This window comes from Alligator mississippiensis, chromosome 1 (assembly GCF_030867095.1).
Source record: "Alligator mississippiensis isolate rAllMis1 chromosome 1, rAllMis1, whole genome shotgun sequence".
NCBI classification, from domain to species: domain Eukaryota; kingdom Metazoa; phylum Chordata; order Crocodylia; family Alligatoridae; genus Alligator; species Alligator mississippiensis.
The window spans coordinates 133,320,246-133,344,448 of NC_081824.1; the positions used below are offsets into that span (position 1 = coordinate 133,320,246).

General features: G+C 42.7%; 1 protein-coding gene across 1 annotated transcript in view; it reads right to left on the minus strand.

The window, feature by feature from the left end:
* CNKSR3 (CNKSR family member 3) overlaps nucleotides 1-24,203 on the minus strand; it is a 96,156-nt gene that overhangs the window by 28,048 nt on the left and 43,905 nt on the right. Inside the window, exons 2-4 of the mRNA XM_006259554.4 lie at nucleotides 17,460-17,623; nucleotides 5,235-5,437; nucleotides 3,447-3,534 (exon numbers count right to left, since the gene is read on the minus strand). Coding sequence (XP_006259616.1) covers nucleotides 3,447-3,534; nucleotides 5,235-5,437; nucleotides 17,460-17,623 — 455 coding nt within the window. The remainder of the gene's footprint in view (nucleotides 1-3,446; nucleotides 3,535-5,234; nucleotides 5,438-17,459; nucleotides 17,624-24,203) is intronic.

The following is a 24,203-nucleotide window of genomic DNA, read 5'->3' on the forward strand; positions in this document are numbered from 1 at the left end:
AGACTGGGGGAGTGAATGGAAGATTTAAAAAAAAGCCACAGAAGTAGAACCAACAAGCCCCAAGAGGTGATCTGGAAATATGCATCAAAAGTTAGCCAGCTAGAGTTATTTATCTAATGCCCTACAGCAAGGGTAGGCAGGACATTCAGCAATAAACCATGGTTGGGCACTTAAAGTCATGGCATCTCATTCCTACTTCATCAGTGTATCAGCATACACTGTTTGATGCCACCACAGTTACTCATGGACCTTGCCGGAACTTGGTATTATCCCAAAAAGGGCAAGACGTGTAATTCTTATTCTTTCTCTAAATGTTCTACAACATTTTTGGAAATACTATACAGTTTTAGAGTGGAAAGTCGCTTTATACGCACTCTTTGTAAGGCTATGCCAGAGTTCGAACCCCCACATAAAACCTTATGACAAATCCACTTCTCTTCCTGTCTTCTAGGCCTGTGTTTCTCAACTCATGGGTCATGACTCAAAAGTGGATTACAAGAATATTTGAAAGGGTCTCAAACAGTCACAGAAAAATGTGGCAAACCACAGGTTTCCCCTTGCAGGCTGGCAGCCTTTCAGCCAGCAAGGAGCTGCTTGGGGTGACTGGAGACAGGGGATGCCATATGCATCTGTGCATGCACACACATGTGGCTGGTATACAGCCAGTCAGGATGGTGGGAGTAGCCCTGGCAGCTGGATGCAGGTAAGTCTATGGGGAGCAGGGGTTGGAGGGCCAGGGCTTGGAGAATGTCCAGGAGACATGTGGAGGGCAGTTGCCTGCCAGTGCTGAAGGAAGGTGTCTGGGCACTGGGGCTGCGGCAGGCTGGAGGGGGGACAGGAGGGAGACGCTTGCCCCTCCAGCAGGGGAAGGGGGCAGGGGGACCCTTCAGGGGCATCAGGGAGCTTTGTGGCCCAGCTGGCAGTGCCAGAGCTGGTGAGCTCGCAGGAGTGCAGTGGCCAGGAGACACTGCCCATGAGGGGTATGGTGAGACCATCTGGCATGGTGCAGGAACCCCAGTCCAGGGCAGGGGGTGCCGCCTCCTTCAGTCTATGCCGAGGCCAGACTCACTCCACTGCCGCTCACATGAGCCAGAGCCGCCACAACCACTGTGTGGGATGGGGGCAGCTGGAGGCCCCCTCCAACAGGGCTGGGGGAGAGGGGCAGGGGGCTGCAGGTTGGGACTGAGGGGCACTGGCAGGCCTGTAGGCAGTGGAGGGCTGTGGCTTGGAAGTGAGGGGCACTGGCAGGGCCAGAGGGCTGCAAGTCGAGAATGAGAAGCACTAGCAGGGCCTGGGGGCTGCAAATCAGGAACAAGGAGAACCAGCAATCTGCACTGTGCTGATGAATGTCACTTGTGAATAATGGAATGCCACATGTTGATATTGCTGTTAATGTTTTCCTGTTGATGTTGATTTCAGACTGTTGAGCTGCTTTAACTTGTAGTCTATAATAAATATTTTGAGGCCAAAATACTTGTGGGTTTTTTACTTAAACTATTTATTGGATTGGGATTGGCCATCAATGTTTACAAATGGGTCCTGGTACAAAAGAGGTTGAGAACCACTGTTCTAGGCCAGATGCAGACATTAAATTTATACCCATGTAAGTGATCGGAAATAGGTCTATACCCATAACAGAACAGAAGTTCTACACACACAGACTGGTTTAAACATGGCAGAACCTGGTCTCAGATTTGTCCCTTTCCCTCCCCACCTCACAAAGAGCAAACCTGTGTTCTGTTCACTACTGATCTAAACTAGGCTGCTTACAGCAGCCACTTAAATCAATTCCACCTCAGGCTTTTTTAATGTCTGTACCTTGCCCTTCAGAGAAGGTCCATGCTTTAAGCAGGGTTCTGCAAAAGCTGCAATATCACAGCATAGTACATACCAAGGCAAAGCATAATGGGAGCTAGCCACTTTGACATCAGCAATACCCAAATAATGAGGTCACAAGGTCTACAGAGAGTAAAAAATGCCCTTAACTCCTATGGAGATTGGCCATTCATCATATGACTGATAAATAGCTCGCTTTTAACAAAATAGTGTAGTGGTACATCCCCCGGCAGATGTAGAAACGTAACAAATGTGATTTGTATTAGAGAGAAAGGGAAGGCATCTCTTCTATTCACTCACTAAAGTTCATATCCAAAGGTTATAGTTCGGGGTAATGCTGCCATCTTTCCGGATGTCATTTGGGTCTTTACTGGGGCTGTGCGAAGCTTCGGTCCCTGATTCGGTTTGGTGGAGATTCGGCCCAATTCAGAGGCTGAATCTGAATCAAATCAGGAGACACTTTAATTTCTCTGAATCAAGTCGGAACCCTCCGAATCAATTTGGAGAGATTCTGAAAGATTTGGCAATTCGGACATAAACACAGCTTTAAATGTTTTTTCTATATATCTCAAGGTACCAGGCAGCTAGTAAATGCTGCAATGGTGAGGCGGATAGAGCGTCCCACAGGAATGTGGGAGGCTCCCCAGCATGCTCGGCAGCAGACCCAGAAGTAGACTAGAAGCACTTTCAGTCCACTTCTGAGTCTGCCGGGGAGCATGCTGAAGGGTCCCCCTCCCCGCACTACCCCAGCTCAGCAACTGGTGCCTCCTGGGCCTGGGGGGCACTCAGGGTTCCTCCGCAGCCAACTGCCAGACCCGGGGGGTGGGGGGGCATAGGGGAGCCCCTCTGTGTGCTCAGCAGCAGACCCCGAAGTGGACCACAAGTACTTCCAGTCCACTTCCAGGTTCACCGCCGAGCACACAGGCTCCCCACCCCACCATGCTTCTGTGGGATGCTCCATCTACCCCAACATCGCAGCTTTCACAAGCCGCGCTGGTACCTCAAGGTATGTAGAAAAAACATTTAAAGCTGTACCTGTGGGCAAATCACTGATTCTCCAAATCAGCATCAGATCTTCAGATTTGGATTTGGCCGAATTGAATCAGAGACAGTGATCCAAATCAACTAATCAAATCACTGTTCCCACTTCAGGCCAAATCCAAATCCAAATCAAGTACGGCCTGTTTTGCACACCCCTAGTCTCTACCATGTTTATTAAAACCGATTATCAAAGTTGATTCCAATTGGCATTCGAAAGCCAATTTGCATATTTTCAAATTCAAACCAGCTATTTCAGACTCCAATCCAATACCTATTAAAGCTAATGAAAACATTAACAGACTTTGAAATAGAAGCCAGTTAAAACATGCAGCTAACGCTGTTGAAATTTTTTTTAATTAACTAAACAAAAATCTTAACTGTAGAAAAATGGAACAGCTCAAACAGGTAGCAGCCAGCAAGCACCTGCTCATGTTTAAAAAAAAAAAAAATCCCTCCAAACTCTACATACATTTTTCTCATTAACAACATACATATAACTAGTGTACAGCTATTTCCCAGCCACCAGCCTTCCTTCCTTCTGGAGAGGGAGTGGGGAAAAGTCAGCTGACCTTCTGAACAGTGGTGGTAAGATCCAAGCAAAGCTGAATGATTCTGTTCTTTGTTGATGAGAAATCAGCAATTCCTGTAAACGGGGTCCTGTAACAAGACAGAAGTCTCCTTTAGAATTAAGAGTCAACTATGCTGCCAAATCTGGCTGTTACAAGCAGAGCACAAAGTGATGCAGGCACATGTCTGACAGCAGACTCAAGGTGTGTTTGAATTAAGAGGTTAACAAACTGTAAATTTAAAGTGAATAGTGTAACAGTAGTAAACAAACTTAAGCGATTTTTAACACTAGGTTAATATTAGGCAAGCATGCCCATATGGTCAGAAACAAGTGACTCTTGCAACAACTGTTTTGTCTATCATGCAAAATAACTTGGAAAAATTCAGCCTGCCTAATGGCTTCCTTTTCTCTACGGGAAAAGTCAGGTACAGAGCTGCAAACTTTTTAATACTATTTATAAGACTCAAAATTTACCACATATAAAACAGATGACTTTAGAGAGGTTGGGAGGGGATTCACATCAGTCCTTCTACTAGCCAGTTTGAGGGTCAGGGAGAAAAGGAGAAGAATTCAAAGTTGGATAAGCTAGCCCAGGGGTTGTCAACTGGGGGGGGGGGGGGGGGTATGTGTAGGGGGTACTTTGAAAGGTCCTAGAAGGTACACGGGGGCAGGCAGGGACAGAGCACTGCCACCCCACACCGCTGCCTCATAGGAGCAGGGCCGGGGTGGAGCGAGAACAGGGCCGCACAGACGCTGCGCTGCTGCTACTTGCCATGCCCCCCCACTCCATTTCTGGCCACTTGCCACCTCTCCCCCCCGCCCCAACTCTGCGTCCAGCCACTCACCACACGCCCCTCCCTGGATACACTTATTAAAAAGGGGGCTGCCAGGGGTACACTTATTGCAAAAGGGTTGAAAGCCCCTGAGCTAGCCATGTTGCTTCTGGAGCCAAAGGTAGCAAAAAGAAATTATGGGGACAAGCAGTAATCGGGAGGAGAGGACGAGGCGGGAAGAGCAGGCTGCTGATGTCACTACCAGGAACAGAAAAAGGTCCAACACTGACAGAAGGCCCGTTTAAAAGGATAAAAGGTCTTGCTGCCCATGATCTCTCAGCTCTCTTTCTAACTTTCCTCCTTGGGAAAGCTGGCAGGAAGAGAGAGAGTTTATGCTTATCTATTATCCTGCCCAGCATCACAGCCAGAACACTATCTGCTCTGTTGCCTTTTTGCTTCCGCTGCAGCTGTTACAGAGCAAACAGTCCTTGCCAGAAAAAGTGAGAGTCTCTTGCTGCCTGGTTTTTCAAGCCCCTTTCAGCATGCAGCTGAGAGTGTGAATTCAGTCAAAAATTAAAACTATTCACATTAACAGATTGTTCTTTCAAAAATATTTGGGGGGGGGGGGAGACAGTAAGGAAAGTCACATGTGAAGGAACTTGAGTCTACTTTAGATGCCTATCTTCACTAAGAGGGGCAAAGGGAGTGGGGGGAAGGGTGGGGAAGGGTCTCCTGCTATTGTAAGCATTGGTTCAACTCCATTGGTTTGTAGAATCACTTCAATTCATTTTAGGAGTGTTGAGAGTCCAAGTGTAGGCATTCTATAGCCATCATCACCAGGCCAATGAAACCTGCTAATTAAAGATGTATGTAGTAGGAAGGAGACAAGGAGGCCTTTACACCCACACACCATGCTAGAAGTAAAAGAATAATACTGGTTACAAACACACATGAACATTTAAAAAACACAAAAAACAAAAAAAAACAAGAACAGAAATCATGCACCAATACCATACCTGTCCAGCCAGGCTAGCAAAGCCTTAGCAGCACCAATGAGCTCTACTACTGAAGTGAGGAATTCATTGGGGGGTTTGCGTGAGGTATTTCCATCATAATTTGAACTTTTCCTCCGGCTAATGATATAATTCTGCAGATTGTTGGAAGAAGCTCGTAACTTGAGAACCAAGTTCTTCATATTGTCTGTTTCAAGGCCATAATTCTGCAAGAAAGATTAGTGAAAAATAATAGCAGAGAGACCCCGTCTAAGCTAACTAGACCATCAGACAGACAAAGATTCTTTGAGGGACCTAGCCACAATTTATACTTTATGACATTAGAAAAAAGTGTTTGTAAAATTTAAGCAACAGGGTTAACTGAAAACAAGTACACACAGAAAATTTTAAATTCTGTGAATTGCAGTCTCTGAATTACCAATAGGTAGTCTGGTACTTGAAAGTACTTCATGTTATTAATCTTCGTTAATCCTCTTTACCCTCAGTATGCCAGCTCCTACAGAAAGCAGCAAACCTTATTATGGGTTTGTAAACAACTAGCTAGGAAAGCATGGCTAGCTCTTGACCCAGATACAAGAACTGGTAAGTGAGGTGATCCAGAGTTTTCTGAACATTCAGACATAGCAGGGTTCCATGTCCCACTGCAGAATGCCACATATCCTTAACCCTATCACCATCTCACTTTGTAACCTACAGAATAACTTTTCCAGGTGCCGAAACTCCTCAGTTTCTGCTGAAGTCACTGGGAATTTTATCCATTACCCAAATGTAATTGAATCATAGCATCAAAAGGGAAAGAAAGGCAGGCTGGTTTCAGACTATCTCGGTACTAGGATGGAAAACTAGAAATAGCAAAGCTATGTGCCATTTGCAACTAAAAGAAAGATTTTAAGCCTACACGGGAGCAAAAAAGCGAACTACCAGAGCTCAATGTATCTTCACAGCCATAAACATAGCTGTGCATAAATATTTTGATTACGACAAGCAACCATGTTCCTCTACTAGGGAAGTTCATTTATTTTGGAAAATGTCCCTTTAAAGGTAGCTCATCTTGTGATGAGTACACAAGGTAACTCATCTTGTGATGAGTACACAAGAACTGGGGTACCCAAGAAAATCACTAGCTACATTTCAAAAACATCAAGGATCTGCTGTGTTCACTATTTTTTTTGTGAAATTCCCCTATCACTGCTTTAGCAGACACAACACTCCACCATTACAAGTGTCTGAGCAGGAGCTACACCAGTTAAACCAAAGACTGAAATTCAAAAACCTCAGGCTTCAACACACTCAAGCTAAATCCACTACTACCCAATATGAAACTTATAAAGAACAAAAAATCCTTATACCAAGGGAACATACAGACATTCACGGAGCTTAGGGGGAGGTTAGATCAAGATAAAAATGGGCACCTGATCTAAGGTAAGTTGAGATGAGGGGCTGGGGAGGGCAAGTAGGGTCCATAGGGGGTGGCCCAGCAGGGTCTGCGGGGGGACTGGGGGCCTAGTGCAGACTGGGAGGGTTTGGCAGAATCAGGGAGATGAATATGGTCCACAGAGGATTTGAAGGGATGTGGGGGCTAATGGAGTCCATGGGGGGATGGTGGGATCAGAGGGGGCTTGGGGAGCCCAGGACAAGAGGCTATTTTTAGCTAACCAACTCCACCCACCTGCAGGCAAACAACCCCCATCCCCAGCAAAACTACCCCCGCATCCTGCCCACCACTCCCCACCCCCCACACCCCAGCTTACTTCAATTGGGTCCTGGAACTAGAAGCAGTTGCTGGCATGGGGAGGTTGGCAGACTTGCAGGGCTGAAGACTGGCCTGTCCATGGGGGGGGGGTCCATTTTGAGGAGGGGCAAGGTGTTTGGGAGCTAAAAATAGCCCGGTGCCGGGGCGGATAGTCAGAAAAGGCACAGCTTCAAGGCTGGGACCAACAGCTGGGCTTTCACAGCTCTGAGGCTGCACTAGGAACTGTACAAAAGTTCAGTTAGGTCAGTCTCCCCTGACATGATCTAAGTTAGACTACCTCCATGGTACAGTTAACTTGCCTCAGGTCAGCCATTTATAGACCAATCTAAACTTCCTGAACTTCTGTAGAGTTTGTTTTTGGATCCCTAGTTAAGTCAATCCAAGTATAAGGTCCATACCCGGGTGAACCAAGACAAGCCAGCCATTTTTAACGTGCTCTAACCTCCTCCTAACCTCCCTGAACATCTGTACCTACCCAACATTAAGAAACAACTATACCAAGAAGGCTTACACCTTTTAGCATATACATCAGGAAGAATGAAGCTTTCTGGTGGTTTTCTGCATAGCCAGCACTTGGCACCAAAGCACTGACCAATGGTAAGAAACAAGCAACAAATCAGTGAAAATATCAGTCTTCCTTCCCATGCCACATCATGCTTCCCAGGCCCTCCCACTGCCTCTAGAAATAGTCTTTCACATTTGTCTAATGCTAGATACCCTCCCAACCCTGACCTTTACTGGCAATATTCCTAATGAGGAATTTGTTACAGACTGTTGTGCTCCACTCTATTCAAATCTCAGAAATTCTATGGCTTCCCTAGTCAAAGGTTCACGATAAAAGCTGGATGCTGGCAACTAAGGAAGCTCCAGAGCAAACAACAGGGAATGAAATAATACAAGTTACAACAAAGTGATATTTGCCATCACTGAACTTCATTCAAAACTACCTTCCTCTGGCCAGAGTCTCTGAGAGGGTGGGGTGTTTATTGCACAAGCCCCCTAGTGCACTTGGCAAGGGAGCACAGAGCATTTTTAAAAATGCAGTGAGAGGTCAATTGCCAGAGTTGGAAGGAGGATGTGCCTGAGAAGCAAATACCCTTGAAACAGCAAAGGATATCCTTAAGTTTTCCTGCATCATAGAGAGGGAAAGATGCTGGCTTTGATAAAAACAAAGTCTAAGTACTAACTGCAGCTCTATAAACTTGCCACCTTTCAATTTAAAGAAAAATAAACAACAGAACATCATTCCAAGGGGCTTACAGCAGCCAAGTTTTTCCACCCTCTTTTACAGGACACCTTGAGTTAGTTTGTTTTTTGGTGTGCTGCTTCTCTACCAGCAGCTCTGGCTGCTACACCAGCTGCTGTAGCCACAAGAATGTGAAAGTGCAATGTGCCAAAAAACTCTAAAGGCCTACATCCCCCGTTAAAGAAGTAGGATGGATTGAATACACCTTCACTAGGGACTGAAAATGTTAAAGCTCTTTTACTCTCAAGGGTATCAAACGAACTAGTCAAATAAGGTAGCCAGAACTTTACATAGACATGCCACTATTTTAAATGGGGGAGTAGGGAGAAACCACATACTTGTCAAGGCCTGAGTTTCACAGATGCAGGCAGTAAATTATATGCAAAAAAAAAAAAAAAAAAGAATAAAAGTGCATGCCTAAGTTGTACAAGCTTTTATCATTGAATAAAACCACTTCACTGAACACCTCACTCAATTTCAAAGGTGGAAAAAAGGTGGAGGGGGAGCAGGAAGAAGAACTCAGGCTTCATCTCTCCTATGGTTGTTATGGTCACACACAAGATTTACTTTACACTTAGCCTATATGTTAAAAAAAATTAAAAAATAACTCCAGACTCTAACAAAACAAGACACTCCACTGCACACATTTCTCCTCAAGGAGTGGATGGGTAAACCATCATTGTGATGTTGTTCAGTCATATGTCTTAATGCACTCTAAAAAGGCATTCAGATATTGCTATGAGTATGGCATAAAAAAAAGGCACAATTAGGAAAGGGTAGCCAAAAGAAAAAACTTTAGGTTCTGTTTTAAAAAAACAAATTTAATAAACTGTTAAGATTGCACTGTCAAGTGTCATTTCAAGGAAAAAGTTGTTACTTATGTTTCTGTCATTTGTACTTTTACAAAAAATCCTAAAAATCTTTTTTTTTTTTTTTTTTTTGCTTCAGTCTTTCAACAAACATGACTTTCACTAACACACAGAAAGAAGCAGACCGTTGGAAACGTATTAGTTCAAACATTCCTATCTAGTTATTCATTAATTTGGGTAGCTCTGCAAGTGTGTGGCTTGAGAAAATACACCTCAAAAAAACTGTTTTTCAGAATCACATTATGGTTTACAGAGACAGCAGTCCATTAAATACTGCACTGCTCAAATAACTGTTTGAGTTAGGACAGCCCAAATAAAAGGACATGTTCAAATGGACATCTCCTAAAGTACTCCTGCAATCCAAAAACTCTTGTGGAAATTCTTAGTGCACATCAGTAACTCAAGATTTTCCTTCACTCTCAGTTAGCATACTTAGTATTGGGCTAAGTTGGTAGCTCCAGGAACCTAGCTCATTTATGTGTAACCCAGACACACAGTACCACCTGAGTGCTGGAATCCTAGAGTGCCCAGCAGCATGAGCCTCGCTTGGCTCTCCTGGGAGCTGACATGGGGCTTTCCAGCAGGGGAGGGTCTCTTTTACACCTACAAACCCTTTGCAACCACAGATATAATTTTAACAAACACATAATCATATATAAATTTAATGATATACAGAATAAGATATAGCTAAAGCAGATACAAATTGCTACCAAAATAACTATATGCATTATACAAAAGGAGCACTGGTGGTACAAGGATAGTCACTTGGGTGCCTATGGGTTTCACAAGCTAACCCCTCAGGTATGATGCAAGTTAAAGGAAAAACATCAACTATAATTATACACTGAAACACTAATAAATAAATTGCTTAATACGTATAAACCTGAGCTACTGGATACTTATTTATAAACACTGCTAATGACCTTTATGCACAATGAATTCACACACATACACTTGTACGCTGAATCAAGGATTTGGGAGAGAAGGGAGGGGAAATGAATAGCCCCCAGCTCCTCCTACCAGCACCGTGGCAGGTTCTTCCAAAATTGGCCTAGGCATCACTGCACTGCTGGCAGCTACTCCTACATCTGGGTCCCTTCAACACACAAATGTGCACTCCCCCAGCCCCCGCAGTGGGCTGCACAGCTCAGACTGCAGGCTAAAGCAGATACACTTCTCCCACAGCTGAACACACAGGGTTTAGCTCCTGCAGCCTGTGCCGTCCCTTTAGGTCTCTCTCTCTCACGCACCTCCCCTTGGTCTGAGCACTCAGAGGTGCCAGACCAGGTTTCTTCAGCCGCACCCCCCTCCTTTGCATTACACACACACACACACACACACACACACACACACACACAAACCAGGGCTTGCTTCCCCACAAGCAAACCCATGTGCTCCTCAGGCAGCTGTCTTCAGCAATCAGCCTGCTCTCTCCAAAGCCCGGGCTCAAGTCTTGGGGCTATAAGTGCTCCTCTAACCCATCAGCAGCTTGGGGGGGGGGGGGGGGGGGTGGAGTTCAATCATTGCAGCCCAGCCTGCACAGCCCCCTCCCCACAGTGCCTGCTCTTCTCTCCCCCTCTCCCTCCCCCACCTGGCAGGGAAAACTCCCCACTTTTAAAGAAACCCTCCCAGCCAATCCAGATGCTGGGATTTTCATGGGCTCTCTTCCAGAAGTTATTCCATTTTTTTTCCCTTTATCCCAGTGTCCCTGTCTGGGACAGCTTCATTTTGCCCCAAGTACAGGGTCCCTGTTGGGATAAATTTCCTTTGCCCTAATACAGTGTTTCCAAAGAGACAAGCCTCGTCGTGGAACACCCTCCAGCCAGGTAAGCTGTGTGTTACATATGTATAGACTGTTACTGCACGCGGAAAAGGAGTACAGATTCAAACTGCAACAAAATTTGTTCTTCTTAAGGGACTTCTAGGGTTAGCATTTTTTGATCAGTCTTAGTTTTCATACAAGCACCACACATAAGGATGCCATTTTGCAGTGGGAGCCCATGGCACAATATCATAATATAAGTTGAAGGGTGGCCTTGAACCATCACCCGATCAATTTTTCTCCGGATTGGGATGATACCATATTTACTAGAATTTAAGACAAGCCCCCCCAGTAATTAGATTCAATTCAAGGGAAATTTATCAATTTGTTATAATTTTCCATGTATGGAATCTAATTACTGGGGAGTTGTCTTTAATTCATCCCCCCACCGCTGCAGGGGGAAAGGCAGTGTAGGGGGCAGATGGTGTGTGGAGGTCAAGCAGCTTCCCTCTGCACTGCCTGCCCCCTATCACCTCTGCCCCCTGCCTGCACCCCACCCCCAGCCTCCCCTTCTCTCTCCCTCTCTGCTCCCCTCCCCCCTCTTCAGCCACTCCTACTCCATCCCTTTTCCCTCCAGCCTGTCCCCACTCTAGCCTGGGGCACTGAGCACATCTCCAGCCCCAGCCCTCCCCCTATAGCAACCATCATCATCTAGCCTGTGGGGCTCCCCATGAGTCTGGAAATTTGGCAGCAGGAAAGCAGAGGCAGCATTAATTGCTAATTCCCTGCTGCCAAATTTCCAGACCTGCTGGAAGCCCCGTGGGCCAGACAATGTGGCCCTGTGTCCCAGACTACACCAGCGGGCAGCTGGATTCAGTCACCTGAGGTCAGGCCATCATGCTGGATCACACCTACAGCCCAACCCCACAAGCTAAATCCATGCAAAATCCAGCTCAGGAACCAACCCAGTACCACCCATCCAGCCCAAGTAACAGCTCCACTGTTTTGGAGTATGTCGACCACAGTGATGTGACCTGCTGCATCAGGAGGGAGAAGTAGGCCCAATCAGGCTAAACTAAAATGGGTGAATCCAAGCTACCAAGATTCCTTAACTCTACGATTCCCAAAGCATGCCCTGACAGTGGCAGAAGTGTATTGCAAAAAAATGATACTTTTCTTTTTATATTTTAGAAGGCAGAGCAGGGCACAGCAGAGTGTGACCTAGAACCGTGTCCCCCAAACACAGGCAGCTTGCAGATGTCTGGGCCCAGCACAGCTCCCCAGCAGCTGAAAGCTGCACATGCACTGCAGCAAGGGAGCTGGGAGAAGGTAGACATCTGCAAACTGCCATTGGCATGCCCTGCCTGCACCAAAGGAACAAGGCAACTAGGAGCTCTCTCACCTGGCCCTGCCACACTGAGCTCCAGAGAGCCCTTGCCAACAAGCGTCCTGGTGCTCTCCTCCCCACTCCAGCTGTGCCCATGTCCCACAGCTTCCCAGGGCAGCATAGAGTTTGTTTAAAAAAACCCACTCCTCCTCTCCTCAGTCCCAGGGTGAAGAGTGGAAAAGCTCCTTCCATCCTGTCAGAGAGGCCACTGTCCCTGTTCAGCCTGACACTGCCTCCCTTGAAGAAGGCTTTCCCTGTGCCCACAATGCCACCATTTCTCCAGCCTCCACTTCCCTGGCTGTGGTGCTCATCTAGTTTCCAGCCACCACCAGCTGCACTGGGACTAGACCTCTATGAACTGGACTTGCACCACTGCTTTTCCCTACTCCCTTTTTCAGGTACACAACTGAAGCATGCCTCCAATTTTAATCCAGAAAAAAAGTGCACTCCACTTGTCAAGAATTTAGGAAAGACCACCTTAACTCCTAGAAACAGCCTCATCTTTGAGTGGTGCTGAAACTAATCTGCTCTGTAAACAAGATATCTAAAAAGCCAGAGGGGAATTCAGAAGCCTAAAATCCAGAAAGCAAACTAAGAGAGAAACTATTATTTCCCATGAATTTCTGCTTAGTTCTTCATTCATTGAACCTATGCAGTTCCACTTCAAAAGCATTCCATTATGTTGCCTTCCAGAGGTGGGGGTTATTTTTTGCCCCAATTCTTATATTTGGATTACTCACTTTTAATCCATGCCACAGTTTAATATGAGCTTAAAAAGCAAATTTATGCCTTTACAAACTTCAAAATATCAGTCACTTAAACTTGTTCTCCAACAAAAATAATACACCACATACAGTTCGATATATACAGTTCAATTCCCTGAGTGACACCTTTAAATTTAAAAGGTTTAAAGATATTTTTGACTCATCCGATTAGAACCGTCTTCTAGGAAAGCTCAAGAACAAAGGTACATGCTTAGAAAATGCCAGTTTTTAATCTTTCACTCATTTTCTCACTACAGAAAAGAATAAAGCAATTCTTCTGTTGCAAATAACTCAGAAAGACCGCAACAGATCAAACTGCTTTTGACCCTATGAATTCTTATTTGAAATTTCTGGGTTTGTCTTGCGACTGCGTAGGTGTTTACACATTGAAAAATGCTAATACTGACTGATAACTGCAGCACTCCTTGGCACCTTTAAAAGCATCTCATGGCACCCTGGTTGAAAATCACTGCCTTAGTCTTTTATCTCTGAGTACACTATCAACTGCTGCCTCTTGAGGGACAGTCCTGCAGTGGCTGTTATTGGTAGACTACCTTGAGAAGCATATAAATTCATCAAAATCCTGAAACAAGACTATGGGTAATGTGCTATCAAATGCTTTAAGTAAACAGGGAAAAAAAAAAATTATCTAATTCATTCTCCAGTTCTATTTATCAATCCCTATGATCAGTATAATAGATGCTATATTTACAAGTGTTGTTTTCAATTTGACAGTGTCCTTTTCAAGTCATTAACTTTTATTCATTGCAGTCCTCTTCTAGATTTTATTCGACTTCTCTTCTATAGTAACATATTGGCTTCAGACCGTCTTTTATTCACTGGCCAGATGAGGCTGGAAAGATCTCAGAGGCTGACATTTGAACATCTGTTCCCATTTAAGGAGAAAGATGCTCCAAAGACAACTCTGTTTTCTTTAGGGTCACAGTTCTTATGGTATGTAATGGAACCAGAAGACATTCTTGTAAGAGGTCCAGAGAAGACCCTGCCAGGCAGAACAGAACGCTAGCGCAGTCTAAAAAGTCACGTTGGGGGGGGAAAATGTGAAGTTCCAGAGCTCTCTCAGGCCGGGCTGGACGACTATACTCCATGAAGTATAAGTCACAGACAAACAAATAACATTTAGTATGTACCAGGTAAAAGAGTAGTGGACCTTGGAATGTATAAATAACAATCTTTACAAACATGTGTTTCACAAAGTAGAATGTTTTTAACTCAGAGGTTAAAAAAATATTACGAAAGTCCCATTTCAGCAAGAAATAACTGAATGTATTAATGCATAAAGCTACATCAAGAAAGAGAGACAAAGACAGAGACGGGGGGAATGCACAGGAGGATCAGGGACAAAAAGAAAAGTACTAGCAAAGATATTAAAAGCTGACACCCAAATGCAAAGCAGGAAACCTTAGATACAAATTTAAGGCAACTTTTTAACAATAAATTCTTTCCTAAAACTTAAGGAGAAGAGACAGTGTAAAGCTGACAAAGAGCACAGCTAATGAGGAAAAGCATATCCCCATTATCTCCTCTCTCCCCCCAAAAAGAACAAGAATATTTCAGCTACAGCATATGAACGCTATCTAATGCATTAACTTGAGTTGCACTACACAAAAGGATTTCCAGAAATGGGTCTGAGGTCAAAACTTTTGTCTAAAAAGGAAATTAGGAGGAAATTGTAGGAGATAAAACACAGCTTTAGGTTCTGGCCATCATCCAGCTTTGTTCATTTTCTTATATATATTTTTACGTAACAAGAAGAAATAGGGTGACTGCCACATCCATTATTTCAGTCAGGCCAGTATACAGTACACAGTACATCTACTATTTTAACAGACTCCTTGTTGCCGTGACATATTTTATCACTCCCACAGTGAGAATTATATTTCAAGTCAATTCAGTTCCTCTCTGAAAGGTGACAGACAAAAATATTTGGTGGATGTGTACAATTGCAAAATCTTCTCAAGTTCTAGGAAAATATTTAAGACCATAGTAAAATTAAACATATTTCAATAAAATAATTTTAAGGGTAGAACAGTTGTTCCTGGTTTATGAGATGTTAACAATTCCTATACCACCTTTCTGAAATGGGTAAGACTGATTTCTTACAGGGAATAAAGACTCTGTCCATTTTAAGAATAATATTGTCAGTGTAACAAGTGTTACATAATGAAAGGAATGTAGGCCAGTAATGGCATAAGAATTACACAGCATTCTTTCCCACCAGTCTCAATGATGTAACTGTAGATACCTCTGGCTCTAGTTCATGGTATTACATCAAATATGTACTCCCAAGCATGCCCAAATAATGGCTTTTAAATAAACGGAACCTGCTGTATGGTACCAACAGTACAGACAGAAATGTTATTTGTTTATTTCAGAACGGTGGGTGGGTGGGTGGGTGGGTGTGTGTGTGTGTGTGTGTGTGTAAATAATTAGCCATTATGTGGGGGGGGGGGGGTAGAGAGAGGCAGAATGGAAGTTTCAGCTTTTGTCTTCTTTAGCTCTTTCATCAAAATATTCTTAATTCATTTTCTGAAAGCCTTTTAATTATTGCCTGTTGTTTATTTGGTAAATAGCAAGGGTGCCAAACTCCTGGCCCAAGCCAGACCTGGACTATGGGGATCCTTGTGGGTCAGATCCAGCCCAGGGCACAGAGTGGTTCCAGCGGTGACAGCAGCTCCAGCTCCCACCTGGTGCATGTGGCAGTGATAACAGCAGCCAACTCCCACCACATGCCCTGTGCCAGGGCTTGAGCTGCTGCCACCAAGAAGTTTCATTCTAAAGCAACAGCTCTGGCACAGACCACAGAGCGGTGACAGCTCCAGGTCCAGGACAGTGATGAGCAAAGCATCCAGAGGGTGACTGGGGCTGTGTCAGCCCTCACTTGCTCTCCTGCTGCCTACTGCTATGTTCACCAGGGCCCAAGAGCCTCGGATTCTGAGGCAGGCTACTCCTCCAGGTATGCCCCCCATAACCCAGTAGGTTACTTATGGTAACCTACTGGTTGTTCAGTGGGCCAGATAAAGTGGTCTCTGTTGGTCAGATTCAGACCACAAACTCTTATGTTTAACACCCCGGCATATAGCGTACAGATTTACCTAACCTATCTTAGTTTGTGTGAGCAATTATTACCACCTTTCATATCAACAGTGTCATTTTTTGAGACAAAAGAACTCTATAGGATAGTACCATATTTTCTTGTATACAGCATACCCCCAAATTAGACATGCATCTTGTTTTGGGGAAGACAGAATGAAAAGAAAAGATTTTTCCAGCATTATGACTGCATGCAGCAGGCAGAAAGCCTAATCTTCAACTCGCTCACCTTCTCTTTCCTGCTCAGGCAAAAGCTACAGTTTTAACCACTTCAAAGCTGAATTATTAGCAGCTGAAACTGTAGCTGCTGCTGAAGACTGGACTCCATAGGCAGAGGCAGGATTTTGAAAAACTAAAAAGAAAGTCTGCCAGGCTATGAAATAGGAATAGTTAAATCATGAATTCTTCAGCAAAACTGCCATAGAAAGGATAGTTTGATAAGTGGAACATCAAGACCATTAAAAAAAGGAAAAACGTTCATCAGCACCTCAAGTAAAGAGGAATTAGCATGAATCAAGCAGATTCTAAGGAGCCACAAAGTCAACTGACTCCCTTCAAAATTGCCCGAATTAGAAATGTCACTCCTGCTATTCTGGCCAGAACGTTAGCTTCCCCACTTAAGACACACATTCCAGGCTAATGAGGTTGTAAGGGGAGGTGTGCATGTGGTAAGTGAGTAAATATGGTAATTTTCTCTAGCTACAAACAGACAGCATTTATCCTGGGATAAACCATTTTAAAAGGTGAAATCATTCAGATGTCTGTGTCCACTGTCCCAGGATAAATCCTAAAAAAGGTTAGAATAAGAATTATTAACAGTTTATCCCAGGACATCAAAAAGTACATCTGAATTGTTATCCCTGGATTGCATTATTGAATCAATGACAGAAAAATAGCAATGCATTCAGCCACTCACTAAACCTTGATTAGAAGAGTGATGCATGTACACACCAATCCCAGGATATTTCTGTTACATGAGAAAACACAAAGCACTTATCCAGGAAAAAGTGCAATGTCTGTTCCTAGCCTCAGTGTAAGCTAATAGGAACCTCATGACCGAACCTCATAGGAACCTCATGACCGAGTGCTAGCTGAACAACTTAATTCTTCACAAATATAGCCTATTACTATTGGTATTTTAACTGGAAAAATATTAATATGACACCATATAAAATTGTTTAAATTCTTACTAGTTCCACTCTCTACGTGCTGTATAATAAATTAACAAAATTATATACCGGACATTTGTCTTAGTACAAGAGACCATCACTACAGCCTGCAAAAAGAATAACTTAAAAAAAATAATCGCATATTTGTTCCCCATGTAACTGACCAGTGCACAGAGCAGATCTACAGCCTCTAGAACCAGTTCCTGGTGTCCAATTCGTGTGATCCCCAACTCTTCAAGTTCCTGATGGGAAATCTGCAACAGCTGTTCACCATTTATCTTCTCCCGTTCAAATTTCTGGACATACTGCTGCAAGCAATCATCCAAGCCTACCAAAGTAAAAAAATAAAAATAAAAAAAATGAAGAGACAGCAGTTGTGATTTCTGTTTCTTTAATCATAATAAGTATAGACGTAGATGAACACTGGTCACCACTCACATACGTGGTACTAGATTTTACAAAAACTACTTAAAAGGTAGTATTAGTAAAAAACACAAAAGGTGAACACTATTTTTACAACCCAGTTTTACTTTGTGCCCCTAAACAGACATATGCCTAATTTGTTCCAGGAACGTTCACTGCTGAGCAGGTGCACACCCAAGGAAAAAGGCACGTTTCTCTCAAATTCAGTATACAGCAGAGCTGTGTACAGTTGAGCAGAACAAATTCTAGTTCAAAAGAACACAAGCAGGGGAAAGGAAGCAAACATAGGATAAGTGATCAAGGTGAGGTTTCGTTCATGCCTCATTATTTCCATGATTTATAAGAGGTTGTGTTCCTTCATTTCCTGAACCACCCATTCATTCCCCCTTGTTAAAACGTAAAGGTCGAGTCAACATAAAACATAGTAACTTTCATTTTTAAACTTAATAAAGTCCTAAGAGTAGTTTCAATGTATTAAAACTGTCTTTTATTTGTTTGCCAATTCCTTTTTCTGCCCCTTGTTACTGCATGTAAGAGTATGTAAGGCATCTTAAAACAGTTCCAAAGGAATGAGTTTGAGCCTCATTCCAGACTCTGACCCAGTACTGTCTCAGCTGGATCAAATGTATATGACTAATCACTTGGACTGGAGAGTCAAGGACAATGAGAGAACATTTGTGGCATTTCTCCTGGATGTGCTTTTGGCTACAGAAAATTGACATACATTATCTATGTTAGCTCAATGGGCTACCTAAATTAAGTGGATATTTGACTTTTGTTGCTGCATAGAAAAATATTTTGTTAATATTTAGAAGAAAAAAAAAAGTAATTATCCAAGATGGCTGAGTATATAAAAAGTCTATAGATAAAACCTTAAATAAACAAGATAGCAAAGAAAAATATCTTCTTTAACCCAAATCAATAACACTCTTAAGTAAAATTACATTCTAAAAGAAGTGCTACTTTCAAGTTGATGGGATCCCTCCTAATGCCCTTTTCTACCTTGCAGACATAATTAACAGTGCAGTGGAAAGAGCAAATCGCAGGTCACTAGGTCAGCTTTATACAGACAACATATGACACAAGAACTACACATTTGAATTATTACAAAACATATATGTGGGGGGGGGTGTAAGGGATATATCTACAATATAATGCAAATGCTGACAAGATAAACTTCTGAAAATATATGAATATATGAGTGTTATTTTCCCTCTTCATGGGAAGCCATTGAAACTGGAGTAAACTATCACACAATCACACACTGGAAAAAGTACCGGTGTCCTGAACTTAAAAAGGAACAGGAGATAGAAGCTGAGTATTCAGCACAACTGCTCATCAACCAGCTAGAAGAGAGAGACGGGCAAGTTCTGGGGGATGTTTGCAAGTTAAATGTACTGAATTCATGCCACAGTAGCAATGGATAAGATTAGTACTGTTTTATGATACCCAGTCAAAGATCTGCATATAAATACAAGCTTTTGGAACAAGGACTTGTATAAAACACCTGATGTGCCCTTTAGTACTTTGAGGATGGATAAAAGTGATAGAAAATGTAACCTTTTCCAAAAGTCATGTTTACTTAATTCTTGCAGCAAAGCAGACCCTGAATAGCTAATATCTATGCTCACCCAACATGCCCTTTAGCTTGATTTTAAGTACAGGTGGATCAAAAATCTGGTGCTGCCAACAGTTGGATCTTGTCTAAGCGCATGATTTCCTGGCAGTCTCCTACAACAGTTGCATAGATGCATGCTCCAACATTTGTCCAATCTGTTTTGGCAAGTTCTGGAGGATTTTGAAAACTGAGTCCACGGTTTTCTTTCCCATGTGTACCAATTTCCCATCTTCCTTTAGGGCATGAAAACCCTTTTCCCAGAAAAAGCTGGCCTTAGTTGTTTAACAATTTATTTTTTCAAGCAAATACTAAACCAAGGCTAACATACAGCACACATATTTGGTATTCCCAATTTTTAATGCTCTTCTCATACACCCATCATTTACCATGGAAAGACCATATTTTCCAAATATTAACTGTATATGTACCTCAAGCCCCCCCTCTTATTTAGCCAGCTGTAAAAGGTTTTGTTTTGTTGGGGGGGGTATGGGGAAGGGGAAAGAAGTGGAGAGATTTTTTTTTGGATGGGGGGGAAGGGAGTGGAGAGGGGTTGTTGCTATGCAGTGACAAAAGTCAAATATCCACTTTCCTTTAGAGGTTGACACAATGTTCCTGTTTCTGGTATTTGTCTCATATGCTGACCCAGCCCCCTTTAAAAAAATGCTGACAAATACAGTAAAGACAACAACAAGCCTGTGTTAATAAAAGATACCCACAAAAGCAAACCAACCAACCCTCATTAATGTTTATATCCCCAAGAGAAGAGAAGGAGATTGGGGCTTTCAGTTTGCTTGGGACTTTTCTCTGTTCATATTTTCCTCCTCTTGAATATCCATCACAGCTCATGTATTTCTAAAAACAGACATTTACACTAAAAATGCCTCTGTGCTTCTCACAACTGCTCATAAAACAGTATTTTCATGCCCATGACATAAGAATGCATTTGCAAACAAATTATGCTGCTGTTAATTCAAGATAGTCAACACAAAAGGTACCAAGGCTGGTCGTGAACAGAAACATGTTTAAGAGTTAAATAATCATAAAAAGGTAGAAACTTTTATGAAAAAGTAGGAAGCCAAGGCCATGAAAACCAAACATTTTTTTATTTTTTTTTTGGCAAGCATACACATTGGTTTAAAATAAACTTATTTTAGTTACCTTTCATTGTGAAGAACATATGTATGAGATTTTCTATATTTTAATTGAGATTGCAACCAGATTTAGAGCCTATTGTTTCCATAGGGTGAATGAAACGTGTATATACAGTATGCAAGCCAAAAGGAGTTCATAGTCTCGCACCTCAAAAGGGCAAGACAGGAGAAAGCAACTTCAGACAAACTCATATGACAGCTTAATTAAAGAATTTGGAAAACAAAATACTGAAATAATAGATCAAACTGTATTCAAATGCATCACACGATAAGAATTCTGCTGATTTATCAAGATTCCATCTCCTTTAAACAAGTGACGTGTCTCAAAATATTTTGGAAAATTCAGTCTCAGCTTGGTCTAGATGCTCCTGAGAACTTAGCCCTTGAGAAGACCTCTAGTGCAAAGTTTTTGAAAAGAGACAACTTTATCTTCTACTTTCATTTCATTTTCTTCATAAATTTTACGCAATTGACGGTATCTTCTCAAAACTACTCAGAACAATTCTCCAAACAAGGAAGGGAAATTTGCTCTTCATTCGTAAGCCTATATGGCAAGACAATTCCAGAAGAATAGCCTCACTGATTAATAGTGATATTCTGGCATACTGATGAAACATTCAATAGCATTTCCAGGGAAAAATTCCAATTTCAGTCACAGTAGAGTTAACTGTTTACAGCAATAATTTCACTGACCTCAGTGAAGATATAGCAATGTACTTTAGATCAAAATTAGCCATTTTTGACAATTATTTTCTACACAGAAAAAAAATTATCTCATAGAACCTAATTTAGGACAAGAGGTTGGAAAAAGTCTTTATTTAATGTTACATGTCCACTTCAATGACGTTTGTAGAGTGAAAAACACTCGCATTGCACTCACTAAGGTGTGTTTTATGGAAAAAGCATTAATAATAGATTTGACTGTATGAAAGTTAGCTGTGTGTTGCATGCACTGAACACCCAAGAGAACTAAACAAAGGTTAAGACAGCTTCACATAACTGTTATGCAAAAATTATTTGAAAGGAAGATGGGAGAAGATGAAAAGTATAATAATTGCAGGGATAATTTCAGTTAAGTTTCATAAATGTTAGTAAGGACTCATATTTAAAAGCCTATTCAGTTTAGCATTACTAATATTCTGAAAACTTTCCAGGAAATCCTAGTGTCTACCTAAAATGTACAAATCTCTAACCCACCTTTTGGCAGGTATGGGGGGATTCACAGAATAGCGTAGAACTTTTTTTTTGGTCTACAGTAATCCCTTTGGCAACACTCCGAACAACCCAGGGCACACTTGGTGCTCTGAATGCATGCAAGAAAGGAAGGACAGTATTTGAATCTGCAGTTTCACATGGATTCCATTTACCAGAGTATTACAACTAGCTTCCAGATTCAATTTAAGTCATTATTAAGGAAGCTATGCTATAAAAATAAGTAGAAACATGGAGAATTATACAACAGAAAAATATGAACTTGTGTCCTAGCCACAGCTAAGCTAGTTTAGAAGAACTAAAACAGTCTGCTGCTTACAGGACTAGGCACTCAGCAGTAAGAGGTCCAGATAAGAGGATAAAAGTTATGTCAGGAGCATAAGGGACAAAGATTTGTATATATACCATGAATGTTTATATATTCAATAGTCATTTGTCTTGTTTAATTCCTATGCTATGCCAATATCAGATAGTTTTGACTAAAACATAACCAGGGGAAAGAGTTAGTTAATGCATTAGTAGAAAGCTTCCTGTTAGACAAACTATCTAAAATACTAATTTTATTAATATTACTAATATTCCTGTTAGATTGGTGTTAACTGCATTCTTTGGTCAGGTATTACTACTGCCCAGGTATTCTTGGGAAGAAATCCTTGGAAGGAATTCAATCAAACTGGAGAACACGAGTACAATTCAGAAAGATTTTGGCAAAGTGGAAAGCCAGGCTAGAAAAAACAGGGAGTCCAATGCCAAGAAGTAGAAGGTGCCACACCTTGGGAATAATCATCAAAAGCACAAATATAAAACGGGGGACTAGTGCCTGGATGAACTTCTGTGGACAATGATCTGGGGGGGTCTTGGTGGATCACAGGCTCAACATGAGCCTGCAATAAGATGCAGCTGCAAAAAAAGGCAAATATGATTTTAGGATGTACTTGTAGCAAAACCCCCCGTTTTTCTTTTAAAATACATTCCCTCCCCTTTCCAACCATTTCTGACTTTTTCTCTCCCTCTCTATTCCTTATAGATAAGTATAATTAACCTAAGATGTAGGATAAGCTTTAACATTTTATTTTAGGTAGTAAGTTTTATTTTTTTCTCTCCTCTTTGCAAATAAGTGCCCTGCTATTTTGATATAGATATCCACTGTTTTGTAAGTGATAATTATTATGTTTCATATTGATTTTTTTTACTGGTTTTATACTGCGTGATTACTGTTTCAGGCCTATATATGCAAGTTAGCATAAGTCATGTCAAGTTTCCATTTTGTTTGTCAAGTCTCCATCCTGTCCTGAGGCCTGGTTGTGTAACCCAAGACTCGCACCTACCCCTCCTATGTAACTTGGTTCCTGAATGAATGGGGATGAATGAGGGTGCTTGAGAGACAATGGCAGTAGGTCTAAAAATAGCTCCCTCTGAATGACCAAACCATCAACACCAATACCTGGACCAACAACCCAGCCCTTGGAACCACCCTCCACATTCAAGAAACAAAAGATGAGGCAACCCACCATTGTGCCAAGGCTGCACATACTCAGTAAGAACACCTGGAGCCCTCTGGGACAGGACTGAACTTGCCTGGACAGGCCCTCCCCATAGGAGATCAGAGGTAGTCTGCCCCATAAAAGGGGTAGTGAAGACTGACTCCTTGGAACGTCCTCTCCACCTGGACCAGCACCATGCTACACCACCCATCCACCTAGAGGCCCTGATGGCACCCCCCTCTGGACAACACCTACTGGACAAGGACCGCTTTCCAGCCTGGATAGGTAGCTATCACCCCCCCACCCCCTCTTCAACCAAGGACTTGGACTCTGCTTTTCTTCCCCACCTGGACTCCAACCCTTCCACTGAGTCTTCTTTCTCCTGCTGTCATTGTGTGTGTGTGCATGTGTGCGTGCGTGCGTGTACCAATAACTTCATGGGGCTGTGTAGTGTGTTGTCTGTTTAATAAACCTGTTATTTTGAAACCCCTAGTTGGGTTTTTGTCTGTTTCCTGACTGTTTCCCCCTTGCCACCACTTATTCACCCCCCAGTCTCTAAGCTATCAGCCTGTTTCCAGCACTAAGCTCCCAGGTTTCTGCCTCTCTCTCTCTCTCTCTTTCCTGGCTGTCTCCTCCTTGCCACCACTTATCTGCCCCGCCCCCCAATATCTCAACTGTCTGCCTCAGTTTCCAGCCCCAACCTACCCTAAGTAACCCCAAGCCTCAGTTCCTTAGCCAGCTTCTCTAGTCCATCAGTTCTAATCCCAGTTCTGGCAACTTTCACAAATAGAAATATTAGGTGTAGGTTAACATTAGGAAGTGTTAGTGCTAACCCAGAGGTTCCCAACCCCCAGGCTGCGGTCCAATACCAGGCCACGAAGGGTTGGCTACCAGACTGGAAGTCTGGAAGAGACCAGCAGCCAATCCTTTTTTATACTGAGTATAAAAAAGGGTTGGCTGCTGATCCGCAGTATGCCGGTCACTTCCAGTCTTCAGGATACTGGTCCACAGTTTTCCAGT